This window comes from Bombina bombina, chromosome 2 (assembly GCF_027579735.1).
Source record: "Bombina bombina isolate aBomBom1 chromosome 2, aBomBom1.pri, whole genome shotgun sequence".
Lineage (NCBI taxonomy): Eukaryota > Metazoa > Chordata > Amphibia > Anura > Bombinatoridae > Bombina > Bombina bombina.
This window is the reverse complement of record NC_069500.1, coordinates 964624071-964646183: the sequence shown is the minus strand read 5'-3', so window position 1 is coordinate 964646183 and position 22113 is coordinate 964624071. Positions and strand designations below refer to the sequence as shown.

Sequence of the window (22113 nt, the reverse complement as noted above, 5' to 3'; positions counted from 1 at the left end):
CTACTGACTCTTATTAATGATTGATTGGAACTTGCTATAGTTAGGAGGTGTGAAAAGATGTACGTTAATTTTGAAAAGGATGGTAGTTTTTGAAAAAGGATGGTAGTTTTTTGGTTAAACCTCCATGTAGCTAACCTGATCAAAAAGAACATTATATTATGATTTTACATATATGGGGATAACGGGCCAATTTTTCAGGACCATTCTGAATACACAGACCGAAACCTACTCCCAGAAGTTGATAATATCAAATTCCGAATTTAAACCTAAGGGAATTCTTGTTTTCAGTCTGTGTATCCAGAACGCTTCTCTTTTAGACAAGAGCTTATCCCTATCTCCACCTCTAGTTTTGCAAGTCACCTTTTCAATAATGGTCCACCTCAATGTGTCAGCTTTTTTATTGTGATTCAAATTAAAATGCTGTATCAACGGAGTAGTCAATTTTCCTGCCTTAATGTTGTTTACATGTTCACGGATTCTATCACGTGTTTCCCTGGAGGTGAGACCCGTATATTGGACTCCACACTCTACACAAGTGAGCAAATACACCACATAAGTGGCTCTACAGTTTAGGCAAGAGTAGTGACTGAATTTTTCCCCTTGTCACTGTGCTCGAGAAACCTTCTCCACTTTGGAGATAGCTACATGCTATGCATGACATATAGCTACATTTGTACACTCCCTTAAACCTTAACCACGATGAATGGTCTGGTCTAGTAGAGTGTAACTGTGTGGGAGCTAGAATATTACCTAAAGTTTTCCCTCTCTTGAAGGCATATCTGCATCCCTGAGTAACAATGTCTTTGAGATCATCGTCAGCTGACAACATACGGAAATGTTTCCGTATGATGTTACAGACCTGGTGGTATTGGTTGCTATAACTGGTGATGAAAGAGACGCCCCTTGAGATCTCATGTTTTGTTGTTTTTTCTGTTCTTAGAAACTCTGATCGATCCCTCTTCGCTATATCAATCCTAATTAGGGACACCTCCTTTCTATTATATCCTCTCTGGCATAAACGATTTTCAAGATCTAAGGCTTGTTTCTCATATTCCTCTTGTGTGGTACAGTTTCGTCTAAGACGTATAAACTGCCCTTTTGTGACTGATCTGAAGACCCTCCTGGGGTGATTGCTTCTTGCGTGAAGCAATGTGTTCCCAGAAATGGGTTTTCTGTACACCTTTGTGTGTACCTTATTGCCTTTACTCATAAGAGTAAAGGCAATAAGGCAGGGATCCTTAAGCTGGGGTGAGTCTTTAACCAACTATACACTGTTCCTGTCTTTCCATTATTGGAACAGAAGTCACTATATTTTCTCATTATTAAGACTGTGCAGTTGTTCAGGTGCTCACACGGAATTTGACTTTCTATATATACACAGCTGGTTTCCTGTAGAGTGTGGCTGAGCACTTATATACTGTTTTTGGCTTATCTATATGCGGTAAAGGTCACAGCACATTACAACAAGCATGGATAATATTACAGGGGACATGGAAGTAACAAAAATTTTACTCATTGCAAACCTCAGATGAACGTTTGGAAAATACCACAGAAACTGAGAATGTGTTTTCCTCTGAATTTTCTACTTACACTCTTAGCAAGTTATTCGAGCATCTTGAATCCCTTCTGGATAAAGAAATAAGACTCAAATGGGACATTTGGACACTGCAAAAATATTTAAAGCAGGGAATGATACCCCGTGGCTTAAGGTTTAATAAATTTCCCACTTTCCAGGTGGAAGATGAAGAGTTTATAAGGGTCTGGAATGGGGTATTGTCAGACTGCTCACTAAGATTGATGGAAATGTTGATTAAGTTTAAATCTAAAATGTTAGTAACTGTTTCTAGGGAAATTGACGTTTTGCAGATTGAACTAAATGTACGTAGCAAAGAGTTAAAATTCCACAAATTTGACTCAATTGTACAGGTTACTATAGCAGTGTCTGAAGCATTAATCATGGCAATTAAACATGACAAGTACCTGAGGGATCTTAGTGATTATGAGAACAATAAAATCTATATTTGGAACAGAAAACAAAGAACAAATTATAGGAGGGAGAACGATCAAAAAAGATTTCCAAAAGGGAAGAAGTCAGGTAAAAAACAAAATAAATCAGCTTTTAAGTCCAAAAAAGTAACTTTCAATGAAAGTGAGGCAGAGTCCTCGGGTGACTGTTCTACATCAGGAGAGGAAGAAAATGTAGCACAGGAGAGGGCTTCCCATACAAATAAAAACCCAGATAACTCCATAACCCCATTAGCAATTACACCTGTAGAGGTTGAAGCTTCCCGATATCAGGCTTTAGAACAGGAGAGAGATCAAGGGTTCCAAAGAGAACAGGATAGATCAGACATAGCGCAGGTTTTTTCAAAGGTCCCACAAGGGTTCGAAGGGGGGGGGAAGCGATACAAAAGGGAAAGGGATTCTAAAAGAAGGTCCCTTACAGCAGCGACAACCCCCCAGGAGGGGCAGATCAAGAACGAAGTACTGTTAGGTTCGGTGATCAATCTTTCATCGCGACCACTCAGTCATATTGAAACAAAAGTTTTAAATTATGGCCTAAGTTTTGTGCCAGCTGATACTTTCAATCTGTTTCAAACACTAGTGGACGTGAATAAGCTGATCAGGAACCTAACAGTTAAAAAGTATTTTGCACAAAAGAATATAAGTAATGATGATTTGAATTTTGCTATATCTGAAGATACAAATAAACCTTTTCAAAATGAAGCTTTGACGTTTCAGGAAGTGTGTGATTTGGAGACATTGGAGAATTTAATTCTTGAAAATTCCAGTGTTGAAATATCTTCGGACACTCATATGGTGTCAAGTGGCCCAAGTTTTTCCTGTGCCTCCAAATTTTATCCTATACAGGTAAGAGGGAATATTCTGGAACAGTTTCAGAAAAGAGTAGAGAAGGATTTGACCGAATTAGCTTATGTGGTTAGACCTACCACACATCAGAACTTAAGTAGAGAAGAGACTTTAGCTCTTAAAGACCTTAAAGGGGACAAAAATCTGGTTGTAAGATCAGCTGATAAGGGTGGGTCGGTAGTTGTCATGGACAGGAGCTTCTTTGTTCAGGAGGCAACACGACAGCTATCGAACCCATCACAATATTTACAATTACAAAGTGATCCCACAATAAGGTTCAGTCGGGAGCTATCACATTTAATTGATGATGGAAAAGAAGCAGGTTATCTTAATGATAAAACATGTGAGTTCTTGATGGTGGATTCCCCTGTAATGCCTATCTTCAATTTCCTGCCAAAAGTTCATAAGTCACTGACAGAAGTAAAGGGCCGTCCAATCATTAGCGGCATTGGCTCTTTATTTGAGCCAATGTCCCAGTGGTTGGACTCCATCTTACAGCCATTGGTGTCCAATTTATCCAGCTATCTGAGAGACACAAAGCAACTCTTGACTGAACTTGAATCCATCTATTGGCAAGATAGTTTTAGTTGGTTATCTATAGATGTAACTGCATTATACTCATCCATTCCTCACAACAAAGGTCTGGAAGCAATATCATTCTTTTTAAAACGGATGACTACTTTTGATTCACATTTTTGTCAGAATATCTTAAGGGTAACTGAATTTCTATTGACCCACAATTTATTTATGTTTGAAGGGGTCCACTACCTCCAGAGATGTGGGACAGCTATGGGGGCCAAGTTTGCCCCCTCCTATGCCAACCTCTTCATGGGGTGGTGGGAGCTGTCCCACATCTATGGATGTGGTGGACCCTGGATAAAAAAGATAAAATATTATAAGAGATACATAGATGATCTTTTGATCATATGGGAGGCCAATGAAATGGAAGCCAGAGATTTTCTAATGTACTTAAATGACAATACTGTAGGTATAAAATTTACCTTTGAGTTCAATGCAATCCAACTAAACTATTTGGATGTGACTCTTATGAGTAAAGGCAATAAGGTACACACAAAGGTGTACAGAAAACCCATTTCTGGGAACACATTGCTTCACGCAAGAAGCAATCACCCCAGGAGGGTCTTCAGATCAGTCACAAAAGGGCAGTTTATACGTCTTAGACGAAACTGTACCACACAAGAGGAATATGAGAAACAAGCCTTAGATCTTGAAAATTGTTTATGCCAGAGAGGATATAATAGAAAGGAGGTGTCCCTAATTAGGATTGATATAGCGAAGAGGGATCGATCAGAGTTTCTAAGAACAGAAAAAACAACAAAACATGAGATCTCAAGGGGCGTCTCTTTCATCACCAGTTATAGCAACCAATACCACCAGGTCTGTAACATCATACGGAAACATTTCCGTATGTTGTCAGCTGACGATGATCTCAAAGACATTGTTACTCAGGGATGCAGATATGCCTTCAAGAGAGGGAAAACTTTAGGTAATATTCTAGCTCCCACACAGTTACACTCTACTAGACCAGACCATTCATCGTGGTTGAGGTTTAAGGGAGTGTACAAATGTAGCTATATGTCATGCATAGCATGTAGCTATCTCCAAAGTGGAGAAGGTTTCTCGAGCACAGTGACAAGGGGAAAAATTCAGTCACTACTCTTGCCTAAACTGTAGAGCCACTTATGTGGTGTATTTGCTCACTTGTGTAGAGTGTGGAGTCCAATATACGGGTCTCACCTCCAGGGAAACACGTGATAGAATCCGTGAACATGTAAACAACATTAAGGCAGGAAAATTGACTACTCCGTTGATACAGCATTTTAATTTGAATCACAATAAAAAAGCTGACACATTGAGGTGGACCATTATTGAAAAGGTGACTTGCAAAACTAGAGGTGGAGATAGGGATAAGCTGTTGTCTAAAAGAGAAGCGTTCTGGATACACAGACTGAAAACAAGAATTCCCTTAGGTTTAAATTCGGAATTTGATATTATCAACTTCTGGGAGTAGGTTTCAGTCTGTGTATTCAGAATGGTCCTGAAAAATTGGCCCGTTATCCCCATATATGTAAAATCATAATATAATGTTCTTTTTGATCAGGTTAGCTACATGGAGGTTTAACCAAAAAACTACCATCCTTTTTAAAAAACTACCATCCTCTTCAAAATTAACGTACATCTTTTCACACCTCCTAACTATAGCAAGTTCCAATCAATCATTAATAAGAGTGAGTAGTTATGTCAATTTTACAGAATTTTTTAACAGAACATTTATTTCTAACTGAGAAGGTTCACCCCCCCTTATTCATAGTAATAGAGCAAGTGTAACAAGGTTCTTAGAAAAGTTAAATATGTTCTGTAATGTAATAAATAATATTTTGAGTATATTAACTCATTATAATTTTTGATGTTTGCAATGATAAGTTATATATTTTTTGTTACTAGTTAAACAGTATGTAACAATTGTTTCTATTTAGAACTTATGTTTTGTTAAACTGGACTAAACAGGTGTGTTCTGGATAACGCCCAGGATAAATGTTTTTATCCAATCACAATTATGCACTAGGTATTTAAAGGTAGTTAAGATTAAGAACTTCATGCTATGACTACGGCCCTACCGGCTGAAACGCGTCAGCAATAAGTTCTTTGGGTGTTATCCACACACACCACCAAGCCCCCTTCTTTGTTGACATTATACTTCCCTGGGGAAGTTTCTGTGACCTACAATAAAAAGTTTTAAAGAAGTACTTTGGTGCAGCTCATCACTCTGTTGTTTGGCAATTCAGAAACGGAGCAGGCACACTGACACTTCGATTACCGCAAGCTAACTAAGCCAGCACCTGAGATTAATCTGACTGCGAAGGGACCCAGAAGCCGCAAGCAAAAGGAATCGGTGACGTCACACGCCAAGTTACCGCAGGTCTCCGCGAGTGGAGCAACGGCCCAGGAGGAGAGCAGTGACGAAACCGGAGGCACACGAAAGGGCTCTGACGGAGTCAACCCGCAGCCTTAAAGGGACACTGAACCCAATTTTTTTCTTTTGTAATTCAGAAAGAGCATGCAATTTTAAGCAACTTTCTAATTTACTCCTATTATCAATTTTTCTTCGTTCTCTTGCTATCATTATTTGAAAAAGAAGGTATCTAAGCTTTTTTTTTGTTTCAGTACTCTGGACAGCACTTTTTTATTGGTGGATGAATTTATCCACCAATCAGCAAGGACAACCCAGGTTGTTCACCAAAAATGGGCCGGCATCTAAACTACCATTTTTGCATTTCAAATAAAGATACTAGGAGAATGAAGAAAATGTGATAATAGGAGTAAATTAGAAAGTTGCTTAAAATGTCATCCTCAATCTGAATCACGAAAGAAAATGTTTGGGTACAGTGTCCCTTTAAGGTAGAACGGAAAGTGAACGCACGCTCTCTGTGGACGGGCTAGTCTCCTCTCAAGCCGCGGCACCTGGCAGGGATCCTTAAGCTGGGGTGAGTCTTTAACCAACTATACACTGTTCCTGTCTTTCCATTATTGGAACAGAAGTCACTTTCTCATTATTAAGACTGTGCAGTTGTTCAGGTGCTCACACGGAATTTGACATGCTAATATCAGTGTTGGGTTTAATTACTATGGTTAATTCCATATATATTGTTCTTGTGTATACTGCTATAATCAATTTCCCCACATGAATAGACCATTTTTTATTAAATTTTTAAACAAATTCATAATGTTCTGCTTTAAACCTATAAATAATCTGCAATAATGTGTCTTCTTGTTTAAGTAAGATAACAAACAGTTATAAAATGGGATTCTCCAATAGGAGGATACCATTTCATTTAAAAGTCCTGCACAGCAGGTAGTTTTTAAGTTTATGACTACGGTCCCAGAGATCGAAACCGGTCAAACTCTTTTTCTCATTTTTTAACTTATACAGAAGCACTTGTTTGTCTCATGGAGGCCGGTTGCTGCTTATTATCATCCTTGCATGAGCGTGGGTCCACATAGTAACAAGCCGAAAAATCGTCCACTCCTGGGAACTGTTTCTTATGCATGAACTTTTGGTTTAAGGAGTTTTTTTATACTAATTTTCTTTTTTTTTAATTTTGTGATTTATTATTGTATGTCTTGAATAGGTCGACCTATATTGTAATAAAGTTTTTTATATATAGCTATGCGATTCTAGTATTTGTTGCTGGCATCTTCTATAGAATTGAATTTTTTCACATAGAATTTATTTCATATATAATATTTTCCAATTTTGAAAAGATTTTTTTCACACATAATTCATAATTCACAATTTATATTTACATGTATTATACATATTGCCTATTATAGTAGTATCATATTAGTATCAGGTTAGGTGTTTTATTATTATATATATTCTATAATCCTTACTCTTAAGCTGGTTTCAGCGCTCCCTAGTGCTTTGTGTTTTGTATTGATTAGTCCTGTAGGTCTTTGAGGGTAACCTATTTTTTCTAGTTGGAGTTTGTTGTAATTTATATTTTTTGGCGCTGGTCACTTTAGTCTATTTTTTGGTGTCTCATGGATCTACAATAAAGTTTTTTCTTCTTTTTTACGAAACTGAGCTCTGGTGTCATTTTCAAGTAAAAAACAAAGGAACAATTTTTTCTTTTTTATACTCTTTTCATGTAGTTTACCTAAAAATGTAGATTTTCTATTTTTAGAACTTGAAATGCACCGCAAAAAAGATCTTAATTTGTATTAAAAAAAGTTTGACCTTGGATGATAAATTACTCTATAGCAACACAACAGAAATGTCTTTTAATAACAAGGTGTTTACTATCCTCTTAATTGCACTGAAGACGCAATTTGTAATTGGTTGGGTTAATTTGCATAACAGAACAAGCAGCAGTGGAGGTGGAGCTTAAAATAGAACGTTCATGAAACCTAACATTTTTCTTTTATCACTCATAGCGAGTATACCATTTGAAATTTCTTTTATAGTTTACTTCTGTTATCAAATTGGTTAAATTCTCCTGGCATTCTTTGTTGAAGGAGCAGCAATACACTCCTTTTATGAGGATATTTACTCACGTGGGATATTTGTATACTATCGACTTAGAGGCTTCCTATTAAAGCATCTGTGTCTCGTTTCGAGGTGAGGTTCCCTCGATATTCTCCAGAAAGAATTAAGGCATTGGAGCTTATAATTATTTTATCTGTGGCTTTAAAGGGACACTGAACCCAAATTGTTTCTTTCGTGATTCAGATAGAGCATGACATTTTAAGCAACTTTCTAATTTACTCCTACTATCAAATTTTCTTTATTCTCTTGGTATCTTTATTTGAAATGCAAGAATGTAAGTTTAGAAGCCGGCCCATTTTTGGTGAACAACCTGGGTTGTCCTTGCTGATTGGTGGATAAATTCCTCCACCAATCAAAAAGTGCTGTCCAGAGTCCTCAACCAAGAAAAAAAGCTTAGATGCCTTCTTTTTCAAATTAAGATAGCAAGAGAATGAAGAAAAATTGATAATAGGAGTAAATTAGAAAGTTGCTTAAAATTGCATGCTCTATCTAAATCACGAAAGAAAAAAAATTGGGTTCAGTGTCCCTTTAAGCTACCCCTGATAAGGCTTTGATAGCTTTAAAAGGGTGCACACCGGATATTGTAATATGTTCTATGATTAAGACTTTTTCTACAGCCGAAACGCTTAAGACCGGCAGGAGCTTGGAGTCATAGCATCTTTAGCTCAATTTTTTCTTAAATATTTTACCCCTTTCTTACTTGATTTCCTTGTGTATACCGCTTACATTAAATCCTCTTTTTTGGATGGCAGCTCGCTGGATTTGTGTGTTTTTTTCTTGCTAGGCTTTCACAGTTGTCTAGCCCCAAAGCTAGGGCTTCCAGTTTTTCTGTTCAGGCCTTGATCTGCTCTGACAGTGTTGGTTCAGAATCTAATTTTCCCTTCTGCTTTAAGGAAAGATTTATTTTGATTCCGCTATTCCGTTTGAGAGAGAACGAATCTGAGAGACACATATTCTTTATTTTTATTCTTTCATGGTGATTGAGCCCAGCATCAGAGACCTCCTCTAAGCCTGAGCAATCCAAGTGTTTTTTTTTTTTTTGGAAGCTGACTCAGTCCTGGAGGCCCCTAGGTTTGCAGAAGGGAGCATTCTGGGTCCTATCTTGGATCGTGTTTGGGTCAGGCTATCGCTCCTTTTCAGTCGCTTGTTTTAGGGACGTACAGGAGGTTATAGTTAGGCTTTAATTCTTAGCCTCCCGGGATTTTTTCTTTCTCTTGACCCTGTCTTCCAGACAGAGAGAGGGAAACCTCATTAGGTGGGTGCCAGTTTTGTTCTCCTTTGGAGTCATTGTCCCGGTGTCTATCGCTAAGTGAGGTTGGAGATATTATTCAAACCGTTTTGTTTGTGGTCCCACAGAGGGAGGGATCTCCCGTCCTATTTGGGCCTAAGTTCTTAAGCAAACTTATCTTGTCTCCTCATTCTGGAAGGAGACTATAGGGTCTACTCTACCCTTAGTAGGGGAAGAGCAGTGCAGGACCACTGTTGAGGAAGGATCCCATACTTTTCATTCCTCCGCAGGGAACATTCCGGTTGCTAAGGTTGATGTTTCTGGACAGACTTGCTTCTGCTTCTAGAACCTTTTAGGAGTCCAAGGATTCTTTGGCAGTGCTAGACTCCATATCTAGTGGTAGCTTCTCTTGTCTAGATGATCCTGGTTCAAATCGCCTTTGTCTCGTCTGATAGAAACCGCTAGGGTTTTTCATCTGTCTTCCACGTTCGGGGATGATAGAATTCTTGACCAGAGTTTTTCTGGTGTAGGGCTCCAGGGTAGGTTCCTGGATGCTATTTTAGTCTTCATGATCATGAGGATTCCTCTATTGGATTTGTGAAGTTCTAAGTTAGCTTCACCAGGTCGTACCCTCCAGACTTCCTTTCAGGCATCGCTAGCTCTGTGTGGGTGGTATGGATTTCTCATGTGGTACATTTCAGACTTCACTCCTTTTGTCAGGGCCCATTTCAGCCGAGAATCGGTGTATGCTGAGGCAGAGGTGCAACGTTGTTCTTGAATCTGTCTTAACATGTTTACCTGGACTACTGGCTGAGGGTATCGCTTTCTAGTAGTTTTGTCCAGATCCCCTTGTCCTGAGCGACATCCTTTTTAAATCATCTGGGGCATATTTGACTTTGGTCGCAAGTCCGCCAGGATGGTGAGGACATGCCAAGAGGGCATGGGGTCTGTAGACTTAGGTTTTACTGCATATTTCCTTATGGATCTTAAGGCAATCCTTTTTTTTGTTCTAAAGTTTAGTCTACTGGGCTAGTCCCAGTTTTAGATTATAGTTTTTCTTACTCTCAGATGCTTAGAGCTCCTTCTGAGGGGAACGAGAGTCTCCCTAGCGCTGAGGGTAGCATCTCAGGTTTTTGGTAGTGGGCAGAGGCCGACTACTGTTCGCTATTAGCAATCATCTGATCCGGTTGTCCTTTTCAGACATCCACCTTATATGGGGATAAGGTCTTCACCCGAGATGTTTTTTCGGAAGGGGATTCCGGATGCAGTTCAGGACGTCCCGTTTTCCACATTAAATTCCGGCAGGGAGGCCATGGTTCGAGATCCTCAGGCGGAGCTAATGAATACATTAGTGGTGCCTTGGAGGTTCATTTCCATTTTTCCTTTTTTCTGCAATATCACTCCTTCCTCGAGTGGTGGCCATAACCTAGCAGGAGCAGGCACCAGGGAGACTGATTGCTCCGTTGCAACCGTTCGCTGTTTAGTGTGGATGTCGTCTTCTCTTCCATGACGGTTGCCTTGTCATAGGGATCTGTTGGAACTGCGTGGAGATTGACGCTTAGTCTTAGCCAGGAGAGGGTTTCGGAGAGGTTATGGTCCTCTCCTTACAGCGCGTAGCTGATTCCTTGTCATCTGACTTAAGGTATGTAGGACCCCCTATTCTTCTGGGAAGAGTGTTATTCGTCCTAGCACACTATCAAGTCTGACAGGCTCCTTTCCTCCAGGATGTTCTGGAGTAGGGCCTCTTAGCTGCTTCCTTGTTCTGACAGTTTGGCTCTATCTGTTTATGGTGTGGAGGCTCGCTGAGCTTCCTGATATACACTTTCTGTTTCTTTTTGTTGAGATTCTGTCTACAATCAGACCAGAATGATCGGATGCTCCTCCATGGAGTTTAGATCTTGTTCTGCCGGCTGCATCGGGCTAAATTTTAACATATGCATGATGTTGACATCAAGTTGTTATCTTGGAAGATTCCTTTTTCGTCTACATTTTGCTTCTGCGTGCAGAGGTCTCTGAGTCTGCAACCTTGCAATGCGACCCTCCTTATCTAGTGTTTCTCAATAATAGGGCTGTTTTACGAACCTAGTTACACTTGCCTCCTCGGGTCGTGTTATTTCGCAAGTGATTATGGTTACTTATGTGCTATTCCTCTTCCTTGATGGAAGGTTTTCCACATAGGATGGTTCACGCCTTGAAGTTCTTCTTCAGGCTGTTTAGGCATAGACAAATTTTTTCTCTGTTTATTATCTATCAGGGAATCGTAATTCACAGCTCCCACCCGTGTTCTCCAATGGGTGGCCCTAAATTTTAACTTATTCTTCTGGCACCTTTTTCACCCTGATATTTCTCCTACTGTTCCTTGTTCCCTCGGCAGAATGACTGGGGGATGAGGGAATTGGGGAAGGTATTTAAGCCTTTGGCTGGGGGGTCTTTGCCTCCTCCTGGTGGCCAGGTTCAGTATTTCCCACAAGTAAGGAATGCAGCTGTGGACTCTCCCTGTACAGAAGGAAAGGACATTATCAGGTAAGCATAATTTGTTTTTTGTGTTTCAGGTCCCTTTAAAGGGACAGTAAAGTCAAGATGAAACATGTATGATTCAGATAGAGCGTGATTTTACTTAGTTCCTTTGGTAAAGGGTAATCTTAGGTGAGCTCAGGAGCATGCTTGTATCTTTAGTCATCTGACAGCAATGTTTACAACAATATTTATAGAAATGCTATACGTAGTTACAAACACTGCTGTAAAAGTGTGTCTGTAATATTCTAGGCAGTAGTGTTTGCAACTACGTATAGCATTGCTATAAATATTGTTGCAAACACTACTGCCAAAGGGTAAAGATAAAGGCATGCTCCTGAGCTTGCCTAAGCAAAATTGATAATAGAAATAAATTGGAGAGATGTTTAAAATGTTATGCTCTGTCCAAAACATTTGTTTATTTTTGACTTTACTCTCTTTTTAACACTTATTTTAGACATACTGGACATACGGCACGTACATGTATGCACACACCAGAATCTTTGTTTTTCTCTTTTTCAGAACCTCTTAATAAAGAAGTTCAGAATTTAGCATTCCTCGAAGTTATATCCAAGTTACGCAGCCATGAGAACAAAAACGTTGCCCAGCAAGCCTCAATAACTGAGCAGAAACTGACTGTGCAGAGCTGAAGTTCGTGTGCATTAAATTGTCCATACAGATGAATTCATTGTTGTCTCCTGTGTACTACTAAAGGCCATATCCCCACCAACTGTATCACTTGTGCATGTGTTATGTTGCCACAGAAGCCGATGAACTGTCATAGATCCTGTAAATCATAGCCACAGAAACTAGCCTAATCTAGTTGCTCTTCATGACTGATTACTGTTTCCCTAATCTTGTTGCTTGACCCCAAGGGTAAAATGTGCATGTCATAGTCTTATGATGTAAAAGTGATACTCACTGCTTCCATATTTCAACCCTGAACTGTGTAGTAGAGTATTGCTTGAGTATAGACAATACAGGATGCAACCAGTTCTTTTTTTGGAATTGGACTATCAAATGTAGTAACAGCGCTATTTTTAGTGCTCTGGATGCAGGCAAGGATGGGAATATACTGATACTCATTCACTAGTCTTGCCTGTTGCTGTCACTTGTGATACAGTACCTAGAGTTAACTAATAAAACTAACAGTGCCCTCGTATATTGTCTTTGTGGTTCACTAAACTTTATTTTGGATTTAAGCAGACAAAAAAATAAAGGTCTATTTGTCAATCTTTTAGCATTTGCTATGGGAAAATTATGTTTTGGCTTCCTTACCAAAGCCATCTGAATTCACAAGAAAGTTCCTGTTTGAATTAGTATAATACATTTGCAACATCTATATTTACATTGGCAAAGAGGCCAAAACAAACAACTGTAAAAACAAACTTTTCACAACTTAAAAGGAGAATATCGTGCATACATTAATCAATTATTGCAGTGTTTTGGTTTCTGTTTTTTTGATATTCATAACAAGCTCAGTCCAGGGTTGCAATTATCAATGGACATTCTTATATTTATATTTCTCTTGCAAGGTGTATCCAGTCCACGGATTCATCCTTTACTTGTGAAATATTCTCATTCCCTACAGGAAGTGGCAAAGAGAGCACACAGCAAAGCTGTCCATAGAGCTCCCCCTCTAGCTCTACCCCCCAGTCATTCTCTTTGCCAGCTCTAAGCACTAGGGTCTCTCTACGGGAGGGTAAAGTGAATGTGGTGTTAGAATTGTAGTTTTATTATCTTCAATCAAAAGTTTGTTATTTTTAAATGGTACCGGTTTGTACTATTTACTGTCTGGCAGAAAAAAGATGAAGAATTCTGCTGAGAGGAAGATGATTTTAGCATGTTGTAACTAAAATCCATTGCTGTTCCCACACAGGACTGAGGAGTACCAGAAAGCTTCAGTTGGGGGAACAGTTTGCAGGCTTGACTGCAATGAGGTATGTTCAGTCATTTATTTCTAGACAAGACTGAGATAATGCTAGAAGACTGACAATATCCCCATGTGGGGAGGGTAAGCTATGTTCTGAGACTTAGTAAAGAATTGAATGCTTACATAACAGGGCTAATTATGCTGGTTGACACTAACTTAGGGCAATCAATTATTTTACTTAAGAAATACTCGTTGGGAGACACTTTTAAAGCACTTTCAAGTACTTTCTGGGGTTATTATCCACATGGCTAAAATGTATTCACTTAGAAGTGTTTTTTGTAGGCCTCATAGCTCCGGAGTGGTGTGGGAGGGGCCTAATGTTGCGCCTCAGATGCGCAGTTAGAATTGAAAGACAAGTTCATGCTGCTTCACATGGAGGGTCCTGCTGCTGTTTGAGGGCCTAAAAGAAGCTTCATTCCCCCAAAACTGATCCCTAAGGGCAGGTAGGACCACAGCAGTAAGCTGTGGCAAGGTGCTGTAGTAATTTAACCGGTTATTGGCTTTAGGCTGTTCCGGTTTGGGCATTAAGGGGTTAATCGTTTTGAAACTTGTGGTGCAATCTTATTAAGGCTTTAGGTACATACTGTGAAAATTTCAAAAGGATTGCTGCATTTTTCACTGTTTTGTAAAATTGTGTGCGCTTTTTATCTCTTAAAGGCACAGTAACGTTTTTTCAAATTGTGTATTTTATTTGTTTAAAGTGATTTCTAAGCCTGTTTGTACATATTACTAGTCTGTTAAACATGTCTGAGACCAAGGAAAGTCCTTGTTCAATGTGTTTAGAAGCCATGGTGGAACCCCCTCTCAGAATGTGTCCCAATTGCACTAATGTGTCTATACACTTTAAAGATCATATTGTTGCACTTAAAAATGTGGCCCTAGATGATTTTAAGACTGAAGGTAATGAGGATAGTCCGTCTACCTCTCCCCATGTGTCACAACCAGTTACGCCCGCTCAAGCGATGCCTAGTACCTCTAGTGCGTCTGCCCCTATTACATTACAACAACTAGCGGCAGTCATGGATAACTCCCTTGCGGCCTTCCTATCTAAACTGCCAGTTTTTCCTGCAAAACGTGATAGCTCTGTTTTAAGAACAGATTATGAGCAATCTGAAGCTTTGGTAGCCTTATCTGATGTACCCTCCCAACGCTCTGAAGTGGGAGTGAGGGACTTGATGTCTGAGGGAGAAATTTCCGATTCAGGAAAGTTTTCTCATCAGGCAGATTCAGATATATTAGCATTTAAATTTAAATTGGAACACCTCCACGTATTGCTTAGGGAGGTATTAGCTACTCTGGATGATTGTGACCCTATGGTGGTCCCAGAGAAATTGTGTAAAATGGACAAGTACCTAGAGGTCCCTGTATACACTGATGCGTTTCCGGTCCCTAAGAGAGTTGCGGATATTGTTACTAAGGAGTGGGATAGACCAGGTGTCCCTTTTGTTCCCCTCCCCCCCCCCCCCCCCCTATTTTTAAGAAAATGTTCCCCGTAAGTGACCCCATGCGGGACTCGTGGCAGGTAGAGGGGGCTGTTTCTTCGCTTGCTAAACGCACAACCATACCAATTGAAGACAGTTGTGCTTTTAAAGATCCTATGGATAAAAAATTAGAGGGTTTACGTTAGAAAATTTTTGTTCAACAAGGTTTTCTTCTCCAACCTATTGCCTGCATTATTCCTGTAACTACTTCAGCTGCTTTCTGGTTTGAGGCGCTGGAGGTTTCGCTCCAGACGGAGACCTCATACGACGAAATTATGGATAGAATTAAGGCTCTGAAGCTGGCTAATTCTTTTATCACAGATGCCGCTTTGCAATTAGCTAAGTTAGCGGCAAAAAATTCAGGTTTCGCCATTATGGCGCAGAGCGCTTTGGCTCAAGTCATGGTCGGTCGATGTGTCGTCAAAATCCAAATGATTAAATATCCCTTTCAAAGGAAAGACCCTCTTCGGGCCAGAATTGAAAGAGATCATTTCAGAAATCACCGGGGGAAAGGGCCATGCCCTCCCTCAGGACAAGCCCTTTAAGGCTAAAAACAAAGCTAATTTTCGTTCCTTTCGTAATTTCAGGAGCGGTCCCGCTTCAGCCTCTACAGCTGCAAAGCAAGAGGGTAACGCTTCACATCCCAAGGCAACCAGGAAGTCTTACCAGGGCTGGAACAATTGTAAACAGGCCAAAAAGCCTGCAGCTGCTACCAAGACAGCATGAAGGGGTAGCCCCTGATCCGGGACCGGATCTGGTAGGGGGCAGACTTTCTCTCTTTGCTCAGGCCTGGGCAAGAGATGTTCACGATCTCTGGGCATTAGAGATTGTTTCCCAGGGATATCTTCTAGAATTCAAGGACTCCCCTCCAAGGGGAAGGTTCCACATTTCTTGTCTGTCCACAGACCAGACAAAGAAAGAGGCGTTCTTATGCTGTGTAGAAGATCTACATACAATGGGAGTGATATACCCAGTTCCAATTGCAGAACAAGGACTGGGTTTTTACTCAAACCTGTTTGTGGTTCCCAAAAAAGAAGGAACTTTCAGACCAATCCTGGATGTAAAAATTCTAAACAGATTTCTCAGAGTCCCATCATTCAAGATGGAGACCATTCGGACAATCTTACCTATGATCCATGAAGGTCAATATATGACTACCGTGGATCTAAAGGATGCGTACCTGCATATTCCTATCCACAAAGATCATCATCAGTTCCTCAGGTTCGCTTTTCTAGACAAGCATTACCAGTTCGTGGCTCTTCCATTCGGGTTAGCCACTGCTCCCAGAATTTTCACAAAGGTGCTAGGGTCCCTTCTGGCGGTTCTAAGGCCGCAGGGCATAGCAGTGGCGCCTTATTTAGACAACATCCTAATTCAGGCGCCGTCTTTTCACAGAGCCAAGGCTCACACAGAGATTGTATTGGCCTTTCTGAGGTCTCACGGGTGGAAGGTGAACATCAAAAAGAGTTCTCTGTCCCCACTCACAAGGGTTCCCTTCCTAGGAACACTAATAGATTCAGTAGAAATGAAAATATTTCTGACGGAGGTCAGAAAGTTGAAACTTTTAACTACTTGCCGAGTTCTTCATTCCATTCCTCAGCCATCTGTAGCTCAGTACATGGAGGCAATCGGATTAATGGTAGCGGCAATGGACATAGTCCCTTTTGCCCGGATACATCTCAGACCACTGCAACTATGCATGCTCAAACAGTGGAATGGGGATTATGCAGATTTGTCTCCTCAAATACAGTTGGACCAGGAGACCAGAGATTCTCTTCTCTGGTGGTTGTCTCAGGATCACCTGTCTCAGGGAATATGCTTCCGCAGACCAGAGTGGATCATTGTAACGACCGACGCCAGTCTGTTAGGCTGGGGTGCAGTCTGGGACTCCCTGAAAGCTCAAGGCTTATGGTCTCGGGAAGAATCTCTTCTCCCGATAAACATTCTGGAGCTGAGGGCGATATTCAACGCGCTTCAGGCATGGCCTCAACTAGCTGCGGCCAAATTCATCAGATTTCAGTCGGACAACATCACGACTGTAGCTTACATCAACCATCAAGGGGGAACAAAGAGTTCCCTAGCGATGAAGGAAGTAACCAAAATAATCAGGTGGGCGGAGGATCACTCCTGCCATCTCTCAGCAATTCACATCCCAGGAGTAGACAACTGGGAGGCGGATTTCCTGAGTCATCAGACCTTTCATCCAGGGGAGTGGGAACTCCACCCGGAGGTATTTGCCCAGCTTACTCAGCTTTGGGGCACTCCAGAGTTGGATCTGATGGCGTCCTGTCAGAACTCCAAACTTCCTCTCTACGGGGCCAGGTCCCGGGACCCCAAGGCGGCATTGATAGATGCTCTAGCAGCGCCTTGGTCCTTCAATCTGGCTTATGTTTTCCCACCATTTCCCCTTCTCCCTTGTCTGGTCACCAGAATCAAGCAGGAGAAGGCTTCTGTGATTCTGATAGCGCCTGCGTGGCCACGCAGGACTTGGTATGCAGACCTAGTGGACATGTCATCTGTCCCACCATGGACACTGCCAATGAGGCAGGATCTTCTAATTCAGGGTCCATTCAACCATCCAAATCTAATTTTTCTACGTCTGACTGCTTGGAGATTGAACGCTTAATTCTATCAAAGCGTGGTTTCTCTGAGTCAGTTATAGATACCCTGATTCAGGCGAGAAAGCCTGCCACCAGGAAAATCTACCATAAGATATGGCGGAAATATCTTTGTTGGTGTGAATCCAAGGGTTACTCATGGAGTAAGATTAGGATTCCCAGGATATTGTCTTTTCTCCAAGAAGGTTTGGAGAAAGGATTGTCAGCTAGTTCTTTAAAAGGACAGATATCTGCTCTGTCTATCCTTTTACACAAGCGTCTGGCAGAGGTTCCAGACGTTCAAGCGTTTGCACAGGCTTTAGTTAGAATCAAGCCTGTCTATAAACCTGTGGCTCCGCCATGGAGTCTAAATCTAGTTCTTTCAGTTCTTCAAGGGGTTCCGTTTGAACCATTACATTCCATAGATATTAAGTTGTTATCTTGGAAAGTTTTGTTTTTGGTAGCTATCTCTTCTGCTCGAAGAGTTTCAGAATTTTCTGCCTTACAGTGTGATTCACCTTACCTGGTGTTCCACGCAGATAAGGTAGTTTTGCGTACCAAGCCTAGTTTTCTTCCTAAAGTTGTTTCTAACAAGAATACTAACCAGGAAATAGTTGTTCCTTCTCTGTGTCCTAATCCATCTTCAAAGAAGGAACGTCTACTACACAATCTTGATGTAGTTCGTGCTTTAAAGTTCTATTTACAAGCAACTAAGGATTTCAGACAAACATCTTCCTTGTTTGTTATCTATTCTGGTAAGAGGAGAGGTCAGAAAGCGACTGCTACCTCTCTTTCCTTTTGGCTGAAAAGCATCATCCGTTTGGCCTATGAGACTGCTGGCCAGCAGCCTCCTGAAAGAATTACTGCTCATTCTACCAGAGCAGTGGCTTCCACATGGGCTTTCAAAAATGAGGCTTCTGTTGAACAGATTTGTAAGGCAGCAACTTGGTCTTCACTGCATACTTTTGCCAAATTTTACAAATTCAATACTTTTGCTTCTTCGGAGGCTATTTTTTGGAGAAAGGTTTTGCAAGCAGTGGTGCCTTCCGTTTAAGGTACCTGTCTTGTTCCCTCCCTTCATCCGTGTCCTAAAGCTTTGGTATTGGTATCCCACAAGTAAAGGATGAATCCGTGGACTGGATACACTTTGCAAGAGAAAACAGAATTTATGCTTACCTGATAAATTACTTTCTCTTGCGGTGTATCCAGTCCACGGCCCGCCCTGGCATTTAAGTCAGGTAAAAAATTTTTGTTTAAACTACAGTCACCACTGCACCCTATGGTTTCTCCTTTTTCTTCCTAACCTTTGGTCGAATGACTGGGGGGTGGAGCTAGAGGGGGAGCTATATGGACAGCTTTGCTGTGTGCTCTCTTTGCCACTTTCTGTAGGGAATGAGAATATCCCACAAGTAAATGATGAATCCGTGGACTGGATACACCGCAAGAGAAAGTAATTTATCAGGTAAGCATAAATTCTATTTTTATTCATGAACATATTTCATGGTTTATTAGTGTAATTTGATCACTATTTAAACATTTATTTATTTTTAAAAACCAAGAAATTAAACATATTGTAGTGGCCACCTAGTAACGAGATAGGGGTCACACAAACAAAAACAATTGTAGACAAAAGGCAAACAATTTATCACTAAAAATAAAAAACTATAGCTAATAGCACAAAATAAAAATATACAACTTAAAGAAACTTTGATGACACACAGATTACTGTAAAAATATAAATAAAGAGGGTGCCACTGAGTGAAATATCTGTTTAACACCTGCCAGAAAATAAATGAATAACAAAACTCACAAGTATTGATGCACCTACATGTGCTTTTATAAACATGTTGGTCACCGTCCCCTATCTGAAGTGTGACCCATTTTGGAACAGAAAATTAAGAAGGCAATGGGAAAGTAGAATGTTGTATAAATTGATTCATTATTGCTGGTTACTGCTCACTGTGTTTGATTGTTGTTTCTTTAATATTTATGATGAGATTACATTTTTCTATGTTTTCTTTTCAATAAAGGATAGCAAGAGAGCAAAATAAATTCAATATTAGAAGTAAATCAGAAAGTTGTTTAAAATTGCATGCTCTATATGAATAAAGGAAAAAAATTGGGTTTCATATCCCTTTATATGCATGATCTGATAACTTTTTAACAGTTTTATAAACCTAGAGAAACATGTTTAGATTGACTGCCCAAAATAGCTGTTTAAAAAGCCAAGATATGCTGTTTGAAACAGGCCAAATGGATTTCAAGTGGGTAAAACTGATTTAATTATATAAATCTGAAAAAATCATGAGAAAGTTAGTGTGAGAAGTGTTTAATGATGTATTGGAATAATTCTAGTGGGGTGCTCAAAGTATCTGCTCAAAAAACCATGTGAAAGGCTGTTTTTGTTTTTTAGATTGGACTAGCTTTGATTTTGAAAACTTATCACACTTCAAAAAGCCTGTTTAAAAACCTCTCCTAATAACTGAAATATCCTTAAGCATGTGCAAAGCCAGATCTTAGTGTGTTGCACTTTCACAAGAAGATATCTGTCTCAGAAAAGCGCTGCACAACCTGTTGGCGCTCTACAAATACCTGATAATAATAAAAGAAAAGAGCTGAATGCCTCCCTACCTGCCTCTTTCTTCCGCATTCGGCAGCTAGCAGAACTGACAAATGCACATCTAAATATCATTGCCTCATTCAGAAGTTGGATACATTTTTTTTTGTTTGGGTTTCCCACTCACTTTTTTGTTTGTGACCAAAAAGGTGCTTTGTTCTTGTTTTATTTTCCATGTTCTATTGAACAACAATAGAACATGGAAAATATCCAGTTTTACCTTATTTAGACAACAGTCAGAACTTCTAGGTTCCAACTGATGTTGACTAAAATTTTCAAAAATCATAGTTTTCTCCAACATTGTTGTGTCCGGTCCACGGCGTCATCCATTACTTGTGGGAATATTCTCTTCCCCAAAGGAAATGGCAAAGAGCACAGCAAAAGCTGCCCATATAGCCCCTCCCAAGGCTCCGCCCCCCAGTCATTCTCTTTGCCGCTCTGAACAAGTAGCATCTCCACGGAGATGGTGAAGAGTATGTGGTGTTTAGTTGTAGTTTTTTATTATGCTATCAAGAGTTTGTTATTTTAAAATAGTGCCGGTTTGTACTGTTTACTCTAAAACAGAAAGGGATGAAGAGTTCTGTTTAAAAGAGGAGTATGATTTTAGCAGCAGTAACTAAAATCAATTGCTGTTCCCACGCAGGACTGTTGAGCCCAGAGAACTTCAGTTGGGGGGAACAGTTAGCAGACTTTTCTGCTCAAGGTATGACTAGTCCATTTTCTAACAAGACTGTGTAATGCTAGAAGACTGTCATTTTCCCTCTTGGGGTTCGGTAAGCCATTTTCTTAGACTCTTAACAGAATGAAGGCTTATTATGGGCTATACACTGGTTGACACTCTTGTGGGCTAAATCGATTGCTTTATTTAAGTTTTTTATGAAATCTGAGGGGATTTATAAAACTTTTATTGGGGGGGAACGTTTTTAGGCGCCAGGCAGTTGTTTAGACACCTTTCCAGTCAGGAAGGGCCTTTCACTATAGTAGGCAGAGCCTCATTTTCGTGCCATAATTGCACAGTTTCTTTTGCATGCAGTGCATGCAGCTGCATATGAGAGGGTCTGGTGATCATTGAAAACGTTCCTGGAAGGCTTAATTTGGTATCGTATAACTCCTAAGGACAGGTGAAGTCACAGCAAACGCTGTGGCTGGGACTGTAGTGGGGTTAAAAATTGTTATTTGATTAAACGGCTCCGGTTTCCTCATTTAAGGGGTTAAAGGCTTGAAAATTGGGGTGCAATACTTTTAAAGCATTAAGACACTGTGGTGAACATTTGGTAAAGATTGGATATTTCCTTCATAGTTTTTCACACATTCAGAAATAAAGTGTGCTCTGTTTAACACTTTAAGAGACAGTAACGGTTTTGTTTTAAAACGTTTTTTTTGCATTATTAGCCTGTTTAAGCCTGTATAACATGTCTGTACCTTCAGATAGAACATGTTCTGTATGTATGGAGGCCAAGGTGGTCCCCCCATCAAATGTATGTGATAATTGTGCCATGGTGTCCAGACAAAGTAAGGACAGTACTGTCACATTTAATAAGGTTGCCCAAGATGATTCCTCAAATGAAGGTAGTGGGGTGTCAGGGTTGGCAGCTATACCTTTAAGCAGAGGTTACTTAAGTCTGCTCCTCCCCCTTCCACCTGCCGATTAATGTTTAGTATACTGACTCCTCACCTTGAGAAGACATCTAACTAAATCTCCAGGCTACAACCAACTAGAATATCTACTTTTACAAATTGGAACACTGCTTGCTGTAGTAGCGGTTTGACGATAACAACAGACTGTCCGCATCTACCTCCTGTT

At 40.3% G+C, this 22113-nt stretch overlaps 1 protein-coding gene across 3 annotated transcripts in view; it reads left to right on the top strand.

Annotated features, from left to right (window-relative positions):
* RAP1GDS1 (Rap1 GTPase-GDP dissociation stimulator 1) overlaps window positions 1-12921 on the top strand; it is a 488321-nt gene extending 475400 nt beyond the window's left edge. For all 3 annotated transcript variants that reach the window (XM_053703455.1, XM_053703456.1, XM_053703457.1), the window contains one exon: window positions 12204-12921. In XM_053703455.1, the coding sequence (XP_053559430.1) occupies window positions 12204-12331 (128 nt within the window). In that variant the 3' untranslated portion in view covers window positions 12332-12921. The remainder of the gene's footprint in view (window positions 1-12203) is intronic.
* Window positions 12922-22113: the final 9192 nt, after the last annotated feature.